We start from the raw sequence: 21,522 nt of genomic DNA on the forward strand, positions 1-21,522 counted from the left end.
TTTCACATAAATTATTGTTTATTTGTATTATGGTAGCACCGGCAATTTGCCACCCATTGTCCAAACATATAAGTCACAGTCCCTCCCCTGAATTTCTCACTATCTAAGACAACAAGCAAGAAATAAGAAGTAAAGGAGAGAAATAAACCATACAAGTCAACTCTTTTGCTGTTTCCTATAAATGTCAGCCATCCCCAAGTTGGCTAATTTCTTGTAGGCATTACCGTAACAATGAGTCTTGAGGAGCAATATGAAGGAGCACAGGAAAGAGACTTTACAACCTATTTTAAGGGTTGTGTTCTTTGTATAAGGAGTGGTGTGGAGGAAAGTGCAAAGACAGTTGTGGGATAAATGGACAAACAAGGAGTCAGGGCTGGTGGTGGTATTGATGGAGTAAAAGGGGTGTCAACATGATAAAATACAAGAACAGAACAGATTAGTAGCGAGGGGCAGAGTTGTGAAGGATTCATTAAGCTTAAGATGATGTATTCCAAAAATATATCACAAGACTTTTTCAAAATCCTCAGAACAGCCCTGGTGTGATTATGGTGAGCAGCAGACCTCTAAAGTTGGGGTTATAGCAAAATAATTATTAATTATTTTTACTAATACTTTAGTAAGCCAGTAAGTATTAAGTATCAGAGGAGTAGCCGGATTTGTCTGTATCCACAAAAACAACGAGGACTCTGGTGGCACCTTAAAGACTAACAGATTTATTTGGGCATAAGCTTTTGTGGGTGAGGTTTTTACCCACAAAAGCTTATGCCCAAATAAATCTGTTAGTCTTTAAGGTGCCACCGGACTCCTCGTTGTTCCAGTAAGTATTGTGTAGCACATTTTGTAAGACTGATGCAGTCTTAGGATATGTCTACATTTCGAGCTGGGGGTGTGATGCCCAGCTCAAGGAGACATACACTAGTTCTCATTGAGCTAGCATGCTAAAAAGAGAGTATAACCATGGTGGCACAAACTATGGGATGGGCTAGCTGCCCCAAATATATGCCTAGGATCTTGGATGGGTATGTTTTAGGGATCACTAGCCTATCCTGTCACTCACACCACTGTGGCTACACTATTTTTAGTGCACTAGCTCAATGAGAGTTAGCATGGGTATGCCTCCTCAAGCTGGGAATCTGCCTCCCCAGCTCAAAGTGCAGACATATCCTTTTTAATGCAAGACTTCAATGTAGGAGGCTTCATTGTAGCTCTCTCTCTGTGATTAAATTGTTGCTGAGCAGAGGGGAGACCACCAAGTTTGTGTGAGAGAATTAAAGTATTGTCAATGCTCATGATTTCATAGTTTATCACCATTTCATGTTATTCTGTGTTTTTCTTAAAACACCAGATCCTGGAATAATTTGATTACATAAGAATTTCAGCTTCCATTTTAAAAAAAGTTTATAGCCCTCATAGTTGCAGAGAAAAGCAAACATGAGTCCTAAAAGCTCAAGAGCCAGAAGACAATTAATAAAAATAGAACAATATATATATTCGGGCTGTCAATTAATCACAGTTAACTTGCACAATTAACTAAAAAAAATTAATCACGATTTAAAAAATTATCCGTGATTAATCGCAGTTTTAATCGCACTGTTAAACAATAGAATACCAATTGAAATTTATTAAATAATTGGATGTTTTTCTACATTTTCACATATATTGTATTCTGTGTTGTAATCAAAATCAAATTGCATATTGTTTTTATTACATATATTTGCACTGTAAAAATGATAAACAAAAAAATAGTGTTTTTCAATTCACCTCGTATAAGTACTGTAGTGCAATCTCTTTGTTGTGAAAATACAATTTACAAATATAGATTTTTTTTGTTACATAACTGCACTCAAAAACAAAACAATGTAAAACTTCAGAGCCTACAAGTCCACTCAGTCCTATTTCCTGTTCAGCCAATTGTTAAGACAAACAAGTTTGTTTGCATTTACAGAAGATAATGCTGCCCTCTTCTTATTTACAATGTCACCAGAAAGTGTGAACAGTCATTTGCATGATACTTTTGTAGCCAGCATTGCAAGGTATTTACGTGCTAGATATGCTAAACATTCATATGCCTCTTCATGCTTCAGCCACCATTCCAGAGGACATGCTTCCATGCTGATGATGCTCATTAAAAAATAATGTGTTAATTAAATTTGTGACTGAACTCCTTAGGGAAGAATTGTATGTCCCCTACTGTTTTAACCGCATTCTGACATATATTTCATCTTATAGCAGTCTCGGTTGATGACCCAGCACATGTTCATTTTAAGGACACTTTTACTGCAGATTTGACAAAGCACAAAGAAGGTACCAATGTGAGATTTCTAAAGCACTCGACCCAAGGTTTAAGAATCTGAAGTGCCTTCCAAAATCTGAGCGGGACGAGGTGTGAAGCATGCTTTCAGAAGCCTTAAAAGAGCAACACTGCAGTGCAGAAACTACGGAACCCGAACCACCAAAAAAGAAAATCAACCTTCTGCTGGTGACATCTGACTCAGATAATGAAAACGAACATGCATCGGTCCGCACTGCTTTGGATGGTTATTGAGAAGAACTCATCATCAGCATGGATGCATGTCCACTGGAATGGTGGTTGAAACATGAAGGGACATATGAATCTTTAGTGCATCTGGCACATAAATATTTTGCGACACCAGCTACAACAGTGCCATCAGAATACCTGTTCTCACTTTCAGGTAACATTGTAAACAAGATGCTGGCAGCATTATCTCCTGTAAATGTAAACAAACTTGTTTGTCTGAGCGATTGGCTGAACATGAAGTAGGACTGAGTGGACTTGCAGGCGCTAAAATTTTATATTGTTTTATTTTTGGATTCGGGTTATTTTGTACATAATTCTACGTTTGTAAGTTCAACTTTCATGATAAAGAGATTGCATTACAGTATTTGTATTAGGTGAATTGAAAAATACTATTTCTTTTGTTTTTTTACAGTGCAAATACTTGCAATCAAAAATAAGTATAAATATAAAGTGAGTACTGTACACTTTCTATTCTGTGTTGTAATTTAAATCAATATATTTGAAAATGTAGAAAACATCCAAATATTTAAATAAATGGTATTCTATTATTAACTGTATGATTAATCGCACGATTAATATTTTTAATCGCTTGATAGCCCAAATATATATATATAAACACATCTGTTAATGAAGAGGGGTCACAGTGTTTTACCCCTATCAAAAAACAAATGAGCAAAAAAATAAAAATAAAGGAAATGAGGGAATATATAAAAATAAAATATCATGATTTGGGGGAGCTGACTCATGATTTTTGAATGCTTAGCATTACTGAAATGATCAGATTTGTTAATTAGTAAAGTGAGAAGTAATGAGCTTATCTATAATTATAGACAAAGTGGCATTACTTGGGAAAAATGGCATTTCTCTGGGAAGGGAATGATTCTGCAGAGAATCAGAAATACATTTTGCAGAGGCTCTCAGTATTTTCCCTCATTTCCTTTATTTTTATTTTTTTGCTCATTTGGTTTTTGATAGAGGTAAAACACAGTGACCCCGCTTCATTAACAGATACTTTTCTATAGCCCACTTTCCATCCTCCTAGTTGTCTAGTTAGTTTTCACCGAGCAAAGGCAACAGAACATCAACTCCTCTGGGATGAAAGATGCTAGAGAGGTTCAGCTCTGCTTTCTAATCCTGGACTAAAGCCATCAGTCAGCCTTTAATTAGGGCTGTCAAGCGATTAAAAAAAATTAATCACGATTAATTGCACTGTTAAACAACAATAGAATACCATTTATTTTAAATATTTTTTGATGTATACTACATTTTCAAATATATTAATTTCAATTACAACACAGAATACAAAGTGTACAGTGCTCACTTTATATTTTTTATTACAAATATTTGCACTGTAAAAAACAAATTTTTCAATTCACCTCATAGAAGTACTGTAATGCAATCTCTTTATCATGAAAGTTGAACTTACAAATATAGAATTTTGTACAAAAAACCTGCATTCAAAAATAAAACAATGTAAAACTTTAGAGCCTACAAGTCCACTCAGTCCTACCTCTTGGTCAGCCAGTCTCTCAGACAAACAAGGTTGATTACAATTTGCAGAAGATAATGCTGCCTGCTTCTTGTTTACAATGTCACTTGAGAGTAAGAACAGACATTCACATGGCACTGTTGTAGCTGGTGTTGCAAGATATTTATGTTCCAGATGTGCTAAAGATTTGTATGTCCCTTCATGCTTCAACCACAATTCCAGAGGACAGGCTTCCATGCTGATGGTGGGTTCTGCTTGATAATGATCCAAAGCAGTGCGGACTGATGCATATTCATTTTCATCATCTGAGTCAGAGGCCACCAGCAGAAGGTTGATTTTCTTTTTTGGTGGTTTGGGTTCTGTAGTTTCCGCATCTTGCTCTTTTAAGACTTCTAAAAGCATGCTTCACACTTCGTCCCTCTCAGATTTTGGATGGCAATTCAGATTCTTAAACCTTGAGTTGAGTGCTGTAGCTATTTTTAGAAATCTCACATTGGTACCTTCTTTGCGTTTTGTCAAATCTGCTATGAAAGTGTTCTTAAAACCGACATGTGCTTGGTCATCATCCGAACCTGCTATAACATGAAATATATGCAGAATGCGGGCAAAACAGAGCAGGAGACATACAATCTCCTTCCAAGAAGCATTATTTTTTTGAGCATCATCAGCATGGAAGCATGTCCTCTGGAATGGTGGCTGAAGCATGAAGGGGCATACGAATGTTTAGCATATCTGGCATGTAAATACCTTGCAACGCCAGCCATAGGCGCCGACTGTGTGGGTGCTCCAGCCCTGGAGCACCCACGGGGAAAAATTGGTGGGTGCTCAGCACCCACTGGCAGCTCCCTGCCCAGTTCACCTTCGCCTCCACTCCACCTCCTCCCCTGAGTGCGCTGTGTGCCTGCTTTTTTCTCCCTCCCTCCCAGCGCTTGTGCCGCGAAACAGCTGTTTCATGTGGCTAGGAGGGAGGGGAGAGGAGGGGGAACGCGGTGCGCTTGGGGGAAGAGGCAGGGCTGAGGCAGGAATTTGGGAAAGGGGTCCAATAGGGGCAGGGAGGGGGTGGAATTGGGGTGGGGACTTTGGGGAAGGGATTGGAATGGGGGCGGGGCAGGGGTGGGGAAAGGGTGGAGTCGGGGTAGGGGCGCGAGCTCCCACCAGCGCCAGGGAAAGTTGGCGCCTATGACACCGGCTACAAAAAGTGCCATGAGAACACCTCTTTTCACTTTCAGGTGACGTAAATAAGAAGCAGGCAGCAGTATCTCCTGTCAATGTAAACTAACTTGTTTGTCTTAGCGATTGACAGAAGAAGAAGTAGGATTGAGTGGACTTGTAGGCTCTGAAGTTTTACACCGTTTTGTTTTCGAGTGCAGTTATGTAACCAAAAAAAATCTGCATTTGTAATTTACACTTTTACAATAAAGAGATTGCGCTACAGTACGTCTGAGGTGAATTGAAAAATACTATTTCTTTTATCATTTTTACAGTGCATATATTTGTAATAAAAAATAATATAAAGTGAGCACTGTGCACTTTGTATTCTATGTTGTAATTGAAATCAATATTGAAAATGTAGAAAAACATTCAAAAATATTTAATAAATTTCAACTGGTATTCTATTGGTGTAAGTGCGATTAATCGTGATTAATTTTTGTGTGTTAATCATGTGAGTTAACTGCGATTAATTGACAGCTCTACTGTAGAGCAATTATTGCATCCCAGCGGGCCAACATCCTCTATGTGTGTAAAGACAATGAGTTCAGGGCTCATCACTGTCCTTCCTTTAACCTTTCACTACATAAAAGACCAAAACAAACATGGTCTCCATGTCTCTACAACAGAGAATTTTCTCACATCCTCTTTCACTTCACATGAAATTTTTCAGAATGACTCCAGAGTGCAGATATAGCTTGGCTTTTACTGACGCTGTCCTTGAGCCACAAAGTAGACACTTTCATTTCCTGAGTGTTTTTCTCCTTTCTTCTCCCCTCTCTCCACCTTTGCATCTTTCTGAATAGTAGGGAACAACTACACCTCATTACCAACTTTAAACCTACAAAGAACTTATAAAAGAAAAAGCTCCAACTCAAATTGATAATAGTAATATCTGGACAAGTGGATATTTATAATTCCCCATCTTCTGGTGCACAGTGCTGATACCTAATGTGGTGCAACATACCTATCCACACCTGAATGCTCTGATGGTAGGGATACTTGGTGACAGACATGGGGATTTATCTTTCAACATCACCAAAATATATTGGATTAAGAAACTTTTGCTGAAGAGCAGAATTGATTGATAAATAATTCACTAAAGAGAAATAGGGACTGTCCTCCCTTCACAAGAGTTGTTGCATATATGGGAGCAGTATTGTGCATACGTGGGTACAGCATTGTGTTACGGTAACCTATGACATGGTGCAGGTTTGTTACCTATCTGTGGCATGTGGTCAGTGTGGTAACTCCCGAGATGGTGAATAATTATCATCATGATGTCTGAATTGCAGCTACTTTCTTATGTTACTGAAATACTATGTGTTGTGTTGTTGGCATCCTTTCGTCTCTGAGGAGACAGTGGAAATTGCAGCCTATCATGTAGATAGATGGTTTGCAATGTCTCATGTGACTGAATAGTCCAATCCGAGATTTGCATGATCTTTGGCAGTTATTGCAAATGTATGTATCTTGGTTGGGAGCTGCTTGCTTCCTAAGGGCTCTTTTCTCTTCAAGCTGTAGGAGCCAGCTCCAGTCATGGACTTTGATGCCCTGATGGAGACGACGGCACCACTTGTTACACAATTCAAATAAAAATGGAATTCATTGTTCAATAGGCCAGGTGACACTGATTAGCAGGGGTGGGAATTAATAGCATTCTAAAATTTAATCTAGCTGTCAAGAAGAGCCTTAACAAGGAAGTTCTAGAGGTAGCAGAGGCTTTGACAGGAGTTCCAACAAATGAAGAGACATCCTGAAATATAGAAGAAACAATTGCTATGAAAAATGGCTACGGAAGGATTCAAGGAAGCCTGCTGGGAAGCACGCACAATGTTCCTATTTGAATGAAGATTACAAAGGCTGCACATGTATGAAGCATAATTCGTTACCTCTTTGGTAGCCATGGTTATTGATGGTGGGAAGTTCCACAGATGAGGACTTGACACTGAGGACACCCAGAGTTTCATCCTGGGGTCAGTTACAGCATCCTCGCTAATCTTAGTTGTTACATTGGGCTGCAGAGAGGTGGTCTTTGAAAAAAGCCAGCCCCAGCCTATTGAGTGCTTTTAAAAGATTAACACTAGACCCCTCAAGCAGATCCAGAACAGGCTGAGGAGCCAGCACAGAGCACTGTTAAACTATGCTCTCATCAGTTTATCACCCAAAAGGTGGGCTGCTGCCTGTTGGATCAATTGGAACATCTGTGGTCAATCCTAGGTAGAATGTGTTGTGACAATCTAGACTGGTGAAACTGGTGAATGGATCATTATGACTAAGTCTGCATGTGAAAACAAAAGGCTCAATCTCCTAGCTAGACAAATAATCCTCTGATATGATAGCCCAAATCCTTCTATTGGAACATTCCACCTTAGGCAACGCTGGACTGGATTCTGATGTTAGATTTGAACATTAAAAAAATGGTAAGAACCATCCTAATATCCTACTCAGACCACTTCCTCTTCCAGGTATAAATAAAACACTCTCACATTGCAAGGCAAGAAACAACCACCCTCATGTTTCCCCATCTGAAAATGTGTAAACTGTTGGCCCTTGCCAAATTCCAGACCTTGTTTACAGAAAAACAAAGACCCCAAGGACTGGAATTAGTGAGGCAATACAACTACTCCTTGACTACTGCTACAGACTCCCAAGCCTCCCCTCCCACACATATTGACATGAATGACCTGTGATAGAAAAAGTAGAAAGGAAGAAAACAAGTATGGGTGGCCAAAAATCATTTGATACAAACAGACTCAGAGAAATAATTTCTACAGACTTTTGCCACTGTCACAAAGGAGGCAAAGGGTATGTTTGTCAGCTGAAGTAGACATACCTGAGCTAGCTTTAATCTAGCTAGCTTGGGTCCTGGAGCAGCGAAGCTGTGGCAGCGCATGCTTGCCCCTTGAGAAATTACCCAGGGCTCCAGGTGGGCTTGTACAGCTTGTGCTGAAGCATGTGCTGCCAAGGCTTCACTGCTCCCATACCCAAGCTAGCTCAGGTATATCTACTTGAGCTGCAATCACACTGTGATTGCAATGTAGTCATACCCCCCCCAAAACCCCTACTTCTCCTCTGTCATAGCAGCACATGTTGCTGTGAACACATCATCCTGGGGTTCTCAGCTCTGCACTGGCTCCCCAATGAATGCAGAATCCAATTCAAAGTCAGTGTTCTGATTTTGAAAACCCTCCATGGGATTGACACTAGCTACCAGAGAGACTGCCTCTCCCACTGTGACCACGATCTCCTGTGACAGCTATATTAGACTAGAACAATGAAACTATCAAACCATGGGAGAAGCTCATGACAGTAGGAGACAACTTTCACAGGAGCTGGGGCTAGACTAAGGAACTCACTCCTGAAAGAAAAGAATGAGCACAGACCTCACCACATTCAGAACTAAATACAAAACTCATCTTTTCAATTAGCTTTATCTCAGTAAGTTCTTCATGCAGCCACACCCAGAAAGACACGTTTACTCACATACACACGAACAACCGACAATTCTAAACAACCCCAGTCCCCAGAACCCTATAAACTGATTAAGCTTCTCTCCCTTCTTAGTCTGAAGGAAAAGTGAGACTATTATTCTTATTTCTGCTTCCGATACTTGGAGAGTGCTCAGACACTTTGCTGATGGGGGGCATAAGTACCTAGATACAGTCACGTACAATGACATCACATCACAGAACAAAGGTCAGTTGTCCCTCTCTTTCTGACTTTAATGCAACTACACTTGGAACGGTTCTATCCACCACATATCAGAAAGACGTTGCCAGATGGGAGGGACTTCTGAGAAGAGCAAAAGCGTGATTAGGGGGCTGGAAAAACTGATTTATACAGAAAGATTAAGAGAGCTAAGTATATACAACTAGGTTAAGTGACAATTAAAAGTATGTTGGAAGGGCACACGATAGCAGTCTGCAAATATGTGAAGGGTGAGACAAATGATTTTAAATCGTACAAGGGGCTAGAACAAGGAGTAACGGGGTATAAGTAAGAAAGGGAAAATTCAGGGTGAATATCGGGAAAGGCTTTTTGACAATTAGACGTATTAGATGGTGGAATACTGTCAAGAGATATGGTGGAAACCCAATCAATTCAGACAGTTAGTGCTAGATTTTAAAACCCAAGTACACACAAATTTGTGCTTATAATTATTGACTGTGAGTGAAATGGAGCTTGCAAAGCCTCCAGCTGTCCCTTGGCAGATTCTAAATTATGCATCACCAATACAAAATTCTGCAGCACACTGAAAATTTGGGGCAGCATAAACTGAACAATAATCCAAAACTGAGACCTGTGTTGACTTTAAATTCAAGATAAGTAATGCAAGAAATAGTGTACTGGTTGTCTTCATCTTTTTAATTAAAAAAACCCAAACAAACGCCTTTTGAATGTATCTGAATCTATCACAGAAATTTCTAGTGTGCCACAGAATTTAGCACTACCATGCTACAAAAATGATGGAGGCTTGCCTCAGAATTTAGGCCCACTGTACAACAAAGTAAACAGGACTCACCAATAGCTCCTCTTCCCCCGTCTCATCTTGTAAGATTCTGTATATATATATATATGTGTGTGTGTGTGTGTGTGTGTGTGTGTGGTATAGTGAGGCATGGTTCCATGCCGACTCTAGCAGTACACCATGCTCTTTCTGCAACATATAGGATGTGATGGGGCCAAGTGGAAAAGGAAAAAGATTATTTGTGGGGAGCAATCTGTAAAAATTTTTCTCTCTCCGCCTCACCCCACAATGAGGAAGACTGTGATGACATTGAGAGGCAAGAAAAATTATTGGAACATACTAGCCCATGGGTGAAATGAAACAAAATTTACTTGGCCCTAAAAGAAACAACTTTACCTTTTGTCCAGAGAGCAAAGGGTCAGCATTTACCATTTCTGCAACATATAATATATTCCCTTTGAAACCTATTAGGTTTCTGCCATAGGATGATTGGCCCCCATCAAGGCCATCTTGGAGATGAGGAGACGCTGTTCACAGGCAGGATGATCTATGTAGAGTGTTATTTAGGGGTCTGGTCACTACATGGGGAAAGGGGGAACAGGGAGTGAAAATGTTTGATGAATGCTGCATGTTTCTTACTCTATATTAACAGAGAATTGTTCTATTTCTTTTAGACCATTACTGGGAGTATCACCCACACCACATGCACAGTGAGTTTGAGGGCTTCGGGGACAACCAATTTACAGAACTCCAGAGTGTACAGCCTCCTCAGCTGCAACAGCTCTATCGGCACATGGAGTTTGAGCAGATGCATGTCCTAGACTCGGGGATCCCAACCACACATATTGGCCTCAACCACCAGGTATGGTTGTCACCTTTTGCACAGAATATAGGATGACAGTAAAGGGCATGGAACAAGAGGCATCAGAGACTGAGCAGTGTTTTGCCAAAGGTGTTAGTGAAATGCAGGGTACGAGTTATGGATCTTGACATAAAACTCCCTAAGGAAAGGGTTAAACAGAAAGCCTAGCCTAGAGTCCCATAGAAGGGCTGGCTACAGCAACCACACAAAGGCAGTCACTAAGGAGAAGTGTGGGTTAAGCACATTTGTCTGGATGGCAGCTCACAGGCTGTCTCTTCACTGCTAAAGGAAGTGTGATATTTTAGAGCTGTGTAGAGAAAGGATAATTCTGTTTCATAGAGGATTTTGATATTTGGCTTCGTTCCAATTTGGAACATCAACATAAATCAAATATTTCAAATTTCTCCACAAATAAGAATGGAGCCCCAGCTCTGGGGTAGTCTACTTGGCAGGTTGCCCTGGAGCTGCAAACCCTGAGGTCCCTGACTTGAATGCAGTCTACCTGGCAGGCTGTTCTGAAAGCCACAGATCCTGGAAACCCTGGCTCCACACCCATCCCTTGTAACACTTTAACAAACATGCAAAATTAAGGACCCACCCACTCCCTAATGCATTACATAATTCATGGGAGCCCCTTAGCTATTTATGCCATTAATGCTCAGAGTAAATAGAACTTGTGTATGTATATTGTTTTAATTAAACAGCCTAGGAGAAAATACCCTGCGTCTATGTGGCTAATTTTTCTTCCAACAGGAAACTCATCCACTGCAAAGCCTCAAAATCTACCACACAACAAACACAACAATAGTATGTGAAATGTAGACTATAGGGTGCAGATGCAAACAGAATCAGGTACTGACAAAAAGACAGGAAAAAAATGTGAGACACCACTCTGCGAGGAGCTTCAAGCTGTTCCAGTTCCAGCATTTAGACAAGCTGCTGAAATGCAGTGACTGACCATTATGTCCATCCAGAGGCTGAGAATGAGCATTGACCCCACTTTGTTTCCTTGTAACCATCACAAAATGGCAGCAGAGAAGGAGATTTTGCCCATCCCACTGCTTTGTTCCACTCACCCATCCGCACCTTGTCTGGCATTTCAGTACAGAGGTGATAGGGCTAATTCCGTCCATGGAAGCCAAAACAGGGAAAGAACAGGTTACAGAATAGACAAATTAGATCTATTTAGGATGACGGGGCCTGATGAAAATCATTCTATGGTACTTAGGGAACTAGCTGAAGCAATCTCAGAACCCTTTGCAATTATCTTTGAGAACTCATGGAGGATGCGTGAGGTCCAGGAAGACCTGAGAAGGGCAAACACAGTACCTATCTTTAAAAAGGGGAACAAAGAAAACCCAGAGAATTATAGACCAGGCAGCCTAACTTCGATATCCAGAAAGATAATGGAAAAAATTAACAAACAATCAATGTGTAGGCACTTAGAGCAGTGGCTCTCAAACTGTGTGGGTAGGGACCCCAAAGTGGGTTGGGACCTCATTTTAATGTGGTAGCCAGGGCTGGCTTAGATTTGCTGGGGCCCAAGGCCAAAGCCAAAGCCTGAGCCCCATCACACGGGGTCGAAGTTGAAGCCAGAGGGCTTCAGCCCTGGGCGCTGGGGCTCAGGTTACAGGCCCCCTGCCTGGGGCTGAAGCCCAGGGGCTTCGGCTTTACCCCCTCCCCCAGGGCAGTGGGGCTTGGGCTTCCCACCCTCCCCCCGGGGCAGCGGGGCTTAGGCAGGCTCAGGATTCAGTCCCCCCTACTGGGGTCATGTAGTAATTTTTGTTCTGAGAAGGGGGTTGTGATGCTATGAAGTTTGAGAACACCTGACTTGGAGGATAATAGGGTTATAAGGAATAGCCAGCATGGATGTTAAGAACAAATCATGCCGAATCAATCTAATTGCTTTCTCTGACAGGGTTACTGGATAGGAAGGAAGCAATAGATGTGATATCTTAATTTTAGCAAGGCTTTTAACACAGCCCCACATGACATTCACATAAGCAAACTACGGGAATGCGGTCTAGGTGAAATTATAATAAAGTGGATGCACAACTGGTTGAAAAACTGAACTCAAAGAGTAGTTATTAATGGTTTGCTGTCAAACTGGGAGGACATATCTAGTGAGGTTTTGCAGGGGTCAGTCTTAGGACTGGCACTATTCAATAATTTCATTAATGACTGGGGTACTGGAGTGGAGAGCATACTTATAAAATCTTCAGACATCAAGCTGAGAGGGGTTGCAAACAGTTTAGAGGCAAGGATTAAATTTCAAAGCGACCTTGAGAGTTTAGAGAATTGGTATGAAATCAACAAGATGAAATTCAGTAAAGACAAATGCAAAGTACTACACTTAGGAAGGAAAAAAAATCAAATGCACAAGGTGGGCAATAATTGGTGAGGTGGTAGTACTGCTGAAAAGAGTCTGGGGGTTATGGTGGATCACAAATTGAATGTGAGTCAGCAAGGTGATGCAGTTATGAAAAAGGCTAATATAATTCTGGGGTGTAATAATAAGAGTGTCATATGTAAGACAGGGGAGATAATTGTCCTACTGTACTCGGCACTGGTAAAGCCTCAGCTGAAGAACTGTGTCTAGTTCTGGGATACACACTTTAGGAAAGCTATGGATAAATTGGAGAGAGTCCAGAGGTGACCAACAAAAATGATAAAAGATTTAGACAACCTGACTTATAAGGGAAGGTTAAAAAAAACAAAAACAAAAACCCACTGGGCATGTTTAGTCTTGAGAAAAACAGACTGAGCTGGGACCTGTCTTCAGATATGTTAAGGACTGTTATAAAGAGGATGGTGGTCAACATGTCCACTGATGGTAGAACAAGAAGTAATGGGCTTAATCTGCAGCAAGGGAGATTTAGGTTACATGTTCGGAAAAAATTTCTAAGTACAGGGGTAGTTAAGTTCTGGAATAGACTTCCCAAGGGAGGTTGTGGAATCCCCATCATTGGAGGTTTTTAAGAACTAGTTGGACAAACACCTGTCAGGGATGGTCTAGGTTTACTTGGTCCAGCTTCAGCACAAGGGGATGGACTTGATGACTTCTCAAGGTCCCTTCCAGCGTTACATTTCTATGTTCTCCTCAAAGAGTAATCTGGAGTGCAGCTGTAATATATTGGTGAATGTGGTTTACAGAGCGCCTTCTGTGAAGAGGCTATAAGTGTTACAATCCCCAGTTAGGGAGCTTTAGCTCAAGATATAGCAGCTCATGCATTTAGTGTTGAGCACTGTGGTTTAATCCCCCTAAGTGTTGGTGCAGATGGCGGTCATCATTCAATTACTGTTACAAGGCATTTTCAAGGAAACAGAAGCAGGAGGCCAACTTTCATCCTCGTGCTGAATGTGCTAGTCACTACACTCACTACAGTCATGTGAGATCAAAGCAGTAGTTTGTTACTGAGGGAGGGACGTACAAGAAGTTAGCTATCAAAAAAATTGGAACAGTACCATTATTTTGTGAGACCAAATCTGAGTTCCAGATTGTCCTTGGACAGGTCTTCTTAAGAAAGTTTACTTAGCTTGCCCATAACAGCTCTCAGCAGACAACATTGTAAGGAAAAGGAAAGGCTGTGTGGAAGAAGAAGGAAAGAAGAAGAGTGGACAGAGGAAAAATAAATAAAGAGCAGCAATACTTAGGTAGTAGCAGAGTGTGGAAAGTAGCCAGCAGTTTCAGACCTCCCCTCTCCATGATTGCATTAATCATCTGCCTCTGCAAGCACCCCAACAGGAAAAGTGACTCATTGTGTAATATTTTCAGGATATCATACATATCACATATTCTGAATTTCACACACCGGTGCAATATGTGTTACCAAAAATATAGCAGATATGGAAAGTATATATAGTATGGGAGAAACTCATTCTGCCTCCTGAGGCACTATCCACATCTTATCCCTACCCCCTTTCTCGAGGCATCATTCATCCTTCCTCTCCCACAGCACCATCCCATGCTCTTTTCCCCCACCTCCAGGGGCATTGTTTAGCTTTGTCCTCTTTCCCCCTTTTGGTACCACACTCACCAACCACCTCCCCCTTCTCCCTCCAGAGGTACCATTCCCCATTTCTCTCCCATCTACTCACCTCCCACCCCCACCCCACCCCCACCTCTCCCTTCCTTCTCATCCCTGAAGTTGCAGTTTGTTCAACTGTAAAACACTTAAGGTGACTCTGTGGTGAGGTTTGGAGTTTCACTCTGGGGCATCTGACAGGAAACTTACACACACTCTTACCCAATCACGGCCCTTCCTGCCATGCTCGCCTCCAGCCAATCTGCCAACTCACTAACCGCCAGCCACTGCACCCTTCAACCAATCCACTTGCACACTCCTTATTGGGACATTTCAGGATAGTTTGAGACTCATCAGAAAAGTACCAGTCATTCAGTGTCTGACCCCAGACTGGGCACTGTGAGTCATGAACAGACCATGCACTCCCCCCCAGCTTCACCTAACCCTGCACTGAGGGAGTCATACACAAAACACCCTTCTTCCACCTAGTGCTGGAGGGAAGGGAGGTTAGTTCAAGAGGCCCTCAATCTCCTGGGTTATCGGTTTAGCACATTTCACCAGCATCGTATTGGATGTGGTGTTTTGGGGTGTGTGGAAGAAGTGACCTCCTTACTCCCCTACCTCCTGCACTACTTGGACCCACACAGCAATGTCCCTCCATTGGTGGCAGAGGAGAGGTTTCCTTATTGTTAATCTCTTGCATGGTCTCCGTACCTTGCCTGCCTGACTTCCATGTGATTCACAGGAGGATGAAATATACCTCATGGTCTCACTATCACAAAAGTGTGAGGAGACAGTGCCCATATTTTCTCCTGCACTGAGCTCTGTTTGGAACAAGGGGTGGAGGTGGCAATCAAAGAGCAGCTCTTACATTCCCAAGATCCATCTGCTCCAGCCCTGATGTAAAGGTCTGCATTTGCTCATGCCAAGGGATCACATGTCAGTTAAGTATTGGCAGAGCAGAAGTACACTCCACCTTGTCACTGACTTACCCCCAACACCAGGCATTTAACATAGGAACTGGCTACACCAGCTCTACACCAGGTGAAAGGTCTACACTGGGTAATACTCAGATGGCCAGTTAGGGTCTGATTCCAGCCATTTAACATCACCTAAGTGGTGCAAAATCTGACCCAGTATGGTACACCCCCCACCTTAGTGTTGAGCATCCTCCCTCCTCAAAGCAGGTGAGGAGCAGAGAGAGCTGTCCCCAGTCCAGGTGGGATATGCCCCTGCAATGTTAGAATCTTCTCACAGTGCCCAATCTCTTCAGCAATAAGACAGGCAAAAGAGTAACGGATATATACCAGATAGACAAGAGGAAGATACAGTAAACAGCAGCCAGTTTTAAAATGGCTACTTTGTGGCCACAAGTATTTAGAATTGCCAAATTTAAAGGGGCTGCCCCAGAAAGTTTTTCTTAGAAAAAGATCCTATAAGAGGGTGGCTCTGGACTGGGGAAAGTTAACAAGGACCAGGAAGTCACCAAGGAATGTGCTGCTTCTGTATTTCCCCACTATATCACAGGCACCATGGGGGTTTCCTCACACACATTTAAAGGTGATTGTTGTGAATCCTCCCCAGAAGGTCTATCTGGAGAAAGCTCATCCCAGCAAATCCCACCCACAGGAATAATCTGTCACCCAAAGACATCTGTTAAATGAATATACTGTCTCCACATTAGAAAAGTGGTGGAGTCTCATCCCGTCAGAAAAATAGATACTTTGCATGACTATTGCCACACCCCTCTAAGAATCTCCTTTACAAGCAATACATCCACCACCACACCCCTAGCAGGCAGGAAGATACCACAGTGATGGGCATATACACCTGATTAGAGAAAATTATCTCCCTTGTACAGGTGAGGAAACCGAGGCACAAAGGGGTGCTGTGATTGTGCAGGGCCTAAACTAGAACTCACTTCTGTCTTCCACTGCTTCATCCTCCCCCTCTTAAATGGGTCAAGGCTGCTAAAGACAGTTTTTGTTCAACTTGATTGGTCCTCTGAATAGGTTTAAACCACACAGTATTTAAGTGACAGCAATTAAATCTCTACTTATGATTTTAAATAATCTCATGCACCTGTCACTCTCTCCCTCTCTTTCTGTTAATCTCCCCTCACACCTAACCTTTTCATTTTTTGCCCCTTGCTCTGTCACTTTCTCCTCCCCACACCATTCTTCCCCTCTTCTACAGGTCTCCTATTTGCCTCGGATGTGCGTACAGTATTCCTCTCCACATCAGCCCAGCTCTGATGAGGAGGATATGGAGAGGCAGAGCCCCCCTTTGGAGGTATCAGATGGGGAGACTGATGGTGTGGACCCACGTCCTGGAATTATACATGGAGAGCCAGGTCAGTAAACCCAGAGAGGCTGCATTGAGCCACAAGTGTGCAGACTGTGTTGGTATGATGTTGACAGATAGTGTTAAAGAATTAACTGTGTTTGCCCCTTCACTCAACCCCTAGAAGCTTCAGTTTCCTCTGGCTCCTCACCCACTCTCTTATCTTCTGAAACCTTCGTGGCTACATCCCCATCTCTCTCTCTCTCTCTCTCTCTCTAATCTTCTCTCCCCTTGTATACCTATCTTTTCTGCTCTGCTGATTCTGGCCTCATTTCAGTCACCCCTTGGTCCTTTCCTCTGCCAGAAGTTGATATTCTGATGCCTCTGCTTTCAGGAACAGTCGACCTGCCTCCACCCCTCAGACTCTCCATCCCTTTCTAAAAAGCGCGTAGAACCCATCCCTTATTTGCAGTCTATAAACAGAATGTGTTGGCTAGTTACCCACACTTGATTGCTATCACCAGCCCTTCACACCTCTCACAGGGCCTGATCCTAACTTCACTGAAATTAATGGGATTCCTTCCACTGACTTTAGTGAACTTTGGATCAGGGCCCTAGGCCCCTGGCCCTACCTATTCTAACTTCTTATTGCTGTAATAAATACCTAACATTAATATAGAGATTTATACGTTGAAAGTAGTACACTGGTTTTCACCCTCACAACAACTCTGGAAAGTAGATATTATCCCCTTTTATAGATTGGAAAAGTGAGGCAGTGAGCTTAAGGGTCTGATTTTCAGAAGTGCTGAGCACTTACAGCTTCACTTGAAGTTGATAGGAACTGTAGATGCTCAACACCTCTGAAAAAAATCAAACACTAACTCACTTGAGTTACCCAAAACCACAGAACAAACCAGTGTCAGGGCTGGGGCTAGATCTCAGGAGTTACTAGCTCTTATACCTGTACTCAGTGCACCAGGCTACACTACATCTCAGCATCATCTATCTCTATAACTGCTGTACATTGAAGAATTTCTTCGAACAGCATGTTAGCAAAAACAACAGTATGAACTGTGTAAGCTTCCCCATTCCATGCTACACACTTGAAGCCATGAAGCTGTCTCACCACTGCCTTCTCTCTCTGACCCTCACACAGGCAGCAAGAAGAAAATCCGTTTGTATCAGTTCCTTCTGGACCTTCTTCGAAGTGGAGAGATGAAGGACAGCATCTGGTGGGTGGACAAGGAAAAAGGCACTTTTCAGTTCTCCTCCAAACACAAAGAGGCACTGGCACACCGCTGGGGCATCCAGAAGGGCAACCGCAAGAAAATGACCTACCAGAAGATGGCACGGGCACTGAGAAACTACGGCAAGACGGGGGAAGTCAAGAAGGTCAAGAAGAAGCTGACCTACCAGTTTAGTGGAGAGGTAATGGGAAGGGGAAGCACTGATAGGAAGCATTATCCTCACTGAGCACAGGCCTTGGGACCCTGAGCAAACCAAAAAATGAAGACCTCCTGGCTGGATACTGGCAGAGGAGACGGACGCATCTTTCTCTTTGCTTCATATGCCCACTTCTCTACCTTGTCAGGGCTTTTAACGTCCGATGTTTCTGGTACGAATTCCCTTCTTCAGCACTTGAGAATCCTACAGATAAGAGAATTCTGCTTCCATCCAACAAGCTGGACAGAGTTGGGAAATTTTAAAAGTGTATAAATATATTATTGTCAGAAAATATTTGTTTGATTGTGTTGTAATTAATGGATACAGCTGATGAAGTTTTGCCCTTCAAAGGCAGTGCTGTGTCATCTTCAGTGACACTGCATTAGCTTACGGCTTTTAAACTAGCATTAATACAGGCTCTGCCGCAGCTCTCAACAGCTAGAGAGAAGTTTGCAGATCTTGGAAAGATACCTGTTCTGTTTAAATTGTAATAACATGTATATATTTAATAAAATTTGATATAATGAAGTCTTGGTGTTTGCATGACAGATGGCTGCTTCACAAACTAGTCTCAACACTTGCATTTACACAGTATCAGCTCAAGTATGGTAACTGGGTATAGAGAAGAACAGGCTCCTGGACTTTATCAACTTTTCATGTCTCCATGGGCTTCTTATTTCCCTGGAAATGTTAGAAGCATTCTCAGACTATGAAACAAAAGTGAGTAGGGATCACAGTATAGGAGGCTGTAGAATCCTAAAAGTCACTAGGAACCTGAAAAATGCACACACTAAAGTCTCAGATCACCACTGCCATGCATGCTGTATCATCATTTTCACCTGTGCATATTAAATGCAAAGAAGGTGCAACACACCACCAATTCAGAATTTTCCACTCACTTATACTGATGGTTTCAATTTACACCCACACATTGCTATGAACATAATTGGCTTACATTAACCCATGCTGGGGTATATCTACATCCAGGGTTTATCTATACTTGAAATATTACAGCAGCACAGCTACAGGACTTCAGTGAAGATACTATCTACGCTAATGGGAGGGGTTCTCCTGTTGGCATAGGTAATCCACCTCCATGAGAGGCAGTAGCGGGGTTAGGTCAGCAAAGCTATGTCTTTCAGGGGCAGGGCCGGCTCCAGACCCCAGCGCGCCAAGCGCACACGTGGGGCGGCATTTTGCCGGCAGGGCAGCAGGCGGCTCCGGCGGACCTCCCGCAGGCATGACTGCGGAGGGTCCGCTGGTACCGCGGGTCCGGTGGAGCAGCCGCAGGCTGTACCTGCGGAAGGTCTACCGGAGCCGCGGGACCAGCGGACCCTCCGCAGGCACGTCTGCAGAAGGTCTACTGGAGCCGCGGGACCGGCGACCACCAGAGCGCCCCCCGCGGCGTGCCACCCTGCTTGGGGCCATGAAATTACTAGAGCCGCCCCTGTTCACCTCCTCCCTCCCCGTGGACATGTATTACAATAGTCTAATTACATGATCACAGACTACCAAATAATTTTTCTGCATCCTGAAATACATAAGGCATCTTGACAAACAGTCCATGAGTATTGTACAAGATGCATAGTATATATTCACAGTTTATAATATGCACCTTGCATGTACAGTTGGAAGGTGTAACAAAGGTCTCTAAAACAGCTGGAAGGGAGATTACATACCATAATTCAGGAGAGCAGACCAGACTGAAAGCTGGGATTAAAGAGGCTCGTTCTTATTTAAACATTCAACAGTGACATAGGCTGTCAAACATGGTGATGAGGAACACATGGGCAAATAAGAAACTTTGATTTCTTAGAGCTTGATCTGGAGAGGTGCTAAGCACCTTCATGTCTCATTGAAGCCTGTGGGAGACAAGAGTGCTCAGCACCTGCAGGATTGAGTCTTTAAAGTTATATTCCAAATTAGTCAATTTTGTCTATAGTAACAGTCCCATTGAGGAAGTGAAGAGACTGATTTCATCACTGCGCAGTGGTAATTCCCTGGAACCAGACAGGAAGAAGCAGCTGCTTTAACAAAATGCACAAAGTGTTTTTTTCCAAGTATGTAACTTTTTCCAGTGTCTTGACTCAGGAACATGGTAAATATATTTACTGCTGGTAGAAATCTGAGAATTACAGCTAGCCAAGAGTTTCAGAACTTTATCAACAGCAGCAGTTGCTGACAGGGGGACTGCTTTTTCTTTTAACTTTCAAAAAAATCTTGAAGCCTTTCTTTAAATCAATGCTCTTCAGAAATCTCTTTGCTATTAGTTGAGCATTTATACTCTCAGATGGTGTCATATTATAGCAGAGATTGTAAAACCGTCCTAAGGGAAGCTGTTTATAATTTTAGAAGCAACTTAGTGATCTGCTTTCTACATCACACAACACTATTACAATTAAACTCCATTTGCCTCATTGTGGTAGACTTTATGGGCCAGTACCTCTATTGGTCCTGAGAGAGTTCTCAATGGAAGGCCGGAACAACTCCTACCAATGACTGTCTTCAGGATTTCTTCAGTGCTGATTTTGAAGTTGAGAGCTTCTTCCCTAGTCATGTCTTTTCTCTTTGGCACTGAGGGTGACTCAGCTCCAGGACCTGTCTAGAAGCAAGATATTTGTCCCTTTCTTACCTGAGTTGAGAGGAAAGAAGAGAATTCCTCATGAAGATATGAGTTATGTCCTCATCCTCAACACAGCTGGCATAGCAAAACTGGCCTAGAATAGCCTCACAGTTGCTGATATCAGAGCTTGGTAGACAGGTATCATTTCCTCTTACAGGGAAACTATGATGATTCAAACAGAACAAATCTGTGATAGACGATATGTGAGAATGGCTGGAAGATCTTAAATCAGGTATTTCCAGCTCACCAGGGAGTTCTCTCAGATATGAGAGTTCCCATTTGCTTTTCTGTTTCTCCAGGAAGTAGCAGACAGAGAAAATAAACATTGAAATTTAATAGAAATTAAATTTAAAATGAAAAACTCTGATGAGCAATTTGAGATCTGACAGCCAGGACTCTGAAGGAGGGGAGGCCCGTATGCTTCATTCAAAATCTAACTTTCGAGCAGTTGCTTTGATCTCTAATATAAAGCTTCAATGCCTACCCTAGTTTTGGGTCCATGAAATATGGAGCTATACTCCATGTGGGGATCTCCGAAAACAATTTCATGGGGAACAGGAAATATTTATTGTTAAAAC

General features: G+C 42.4%; 1 protein-coding gene across 1 annotated transcript in view; it reads left to right on the forward strand.

Annotated features, from left to right (window-relative positions):
• The window catches only part of SPI1 (Spi-1 proto-oncogene), a 29,934-nt gene extending 11,085 nt beyond the window's left edge, over positions 1 to 18,849 (forward strand). Inside the window, exons 3-5 of the mRNA XM_045012197.1 lie at positions 10,383 to 10,570; positions 16,792 to 16,948; positions 18,035 to 18,849. Coding sequence (XP_044868132.1) covers positions 10,383 to 10,570; positions 16,792 to 16,948; positions 18,035 to 18,351 — 662 coding nt within the window. The 3' untranslated portion in view covers positions 18,352 to 18,849. The remainder of the gene's footprint in view (positions 1 to 10,382; positions 10,571 to 16,791; positions 16,949 to 18,034) is intronic.
• The last annotated feature ends 2,673 nt before the right edge of the window (positions 18,850 to 21,522 follow it).

Source organism: Mauremys mutica, chromosome 4 (assembly GCF_020497125.1).
Source record: "Mauremys mutica isolate MM-2020 ecotype Southern chromosome 4, ASM2049712v1, whole genome shotgun sequence".
Taxonomy (NCBI): Eukaryota; Metazoa; Chordata; order Testudines; family Geoemydidae; genus Mauremys; species Mauremys mutica.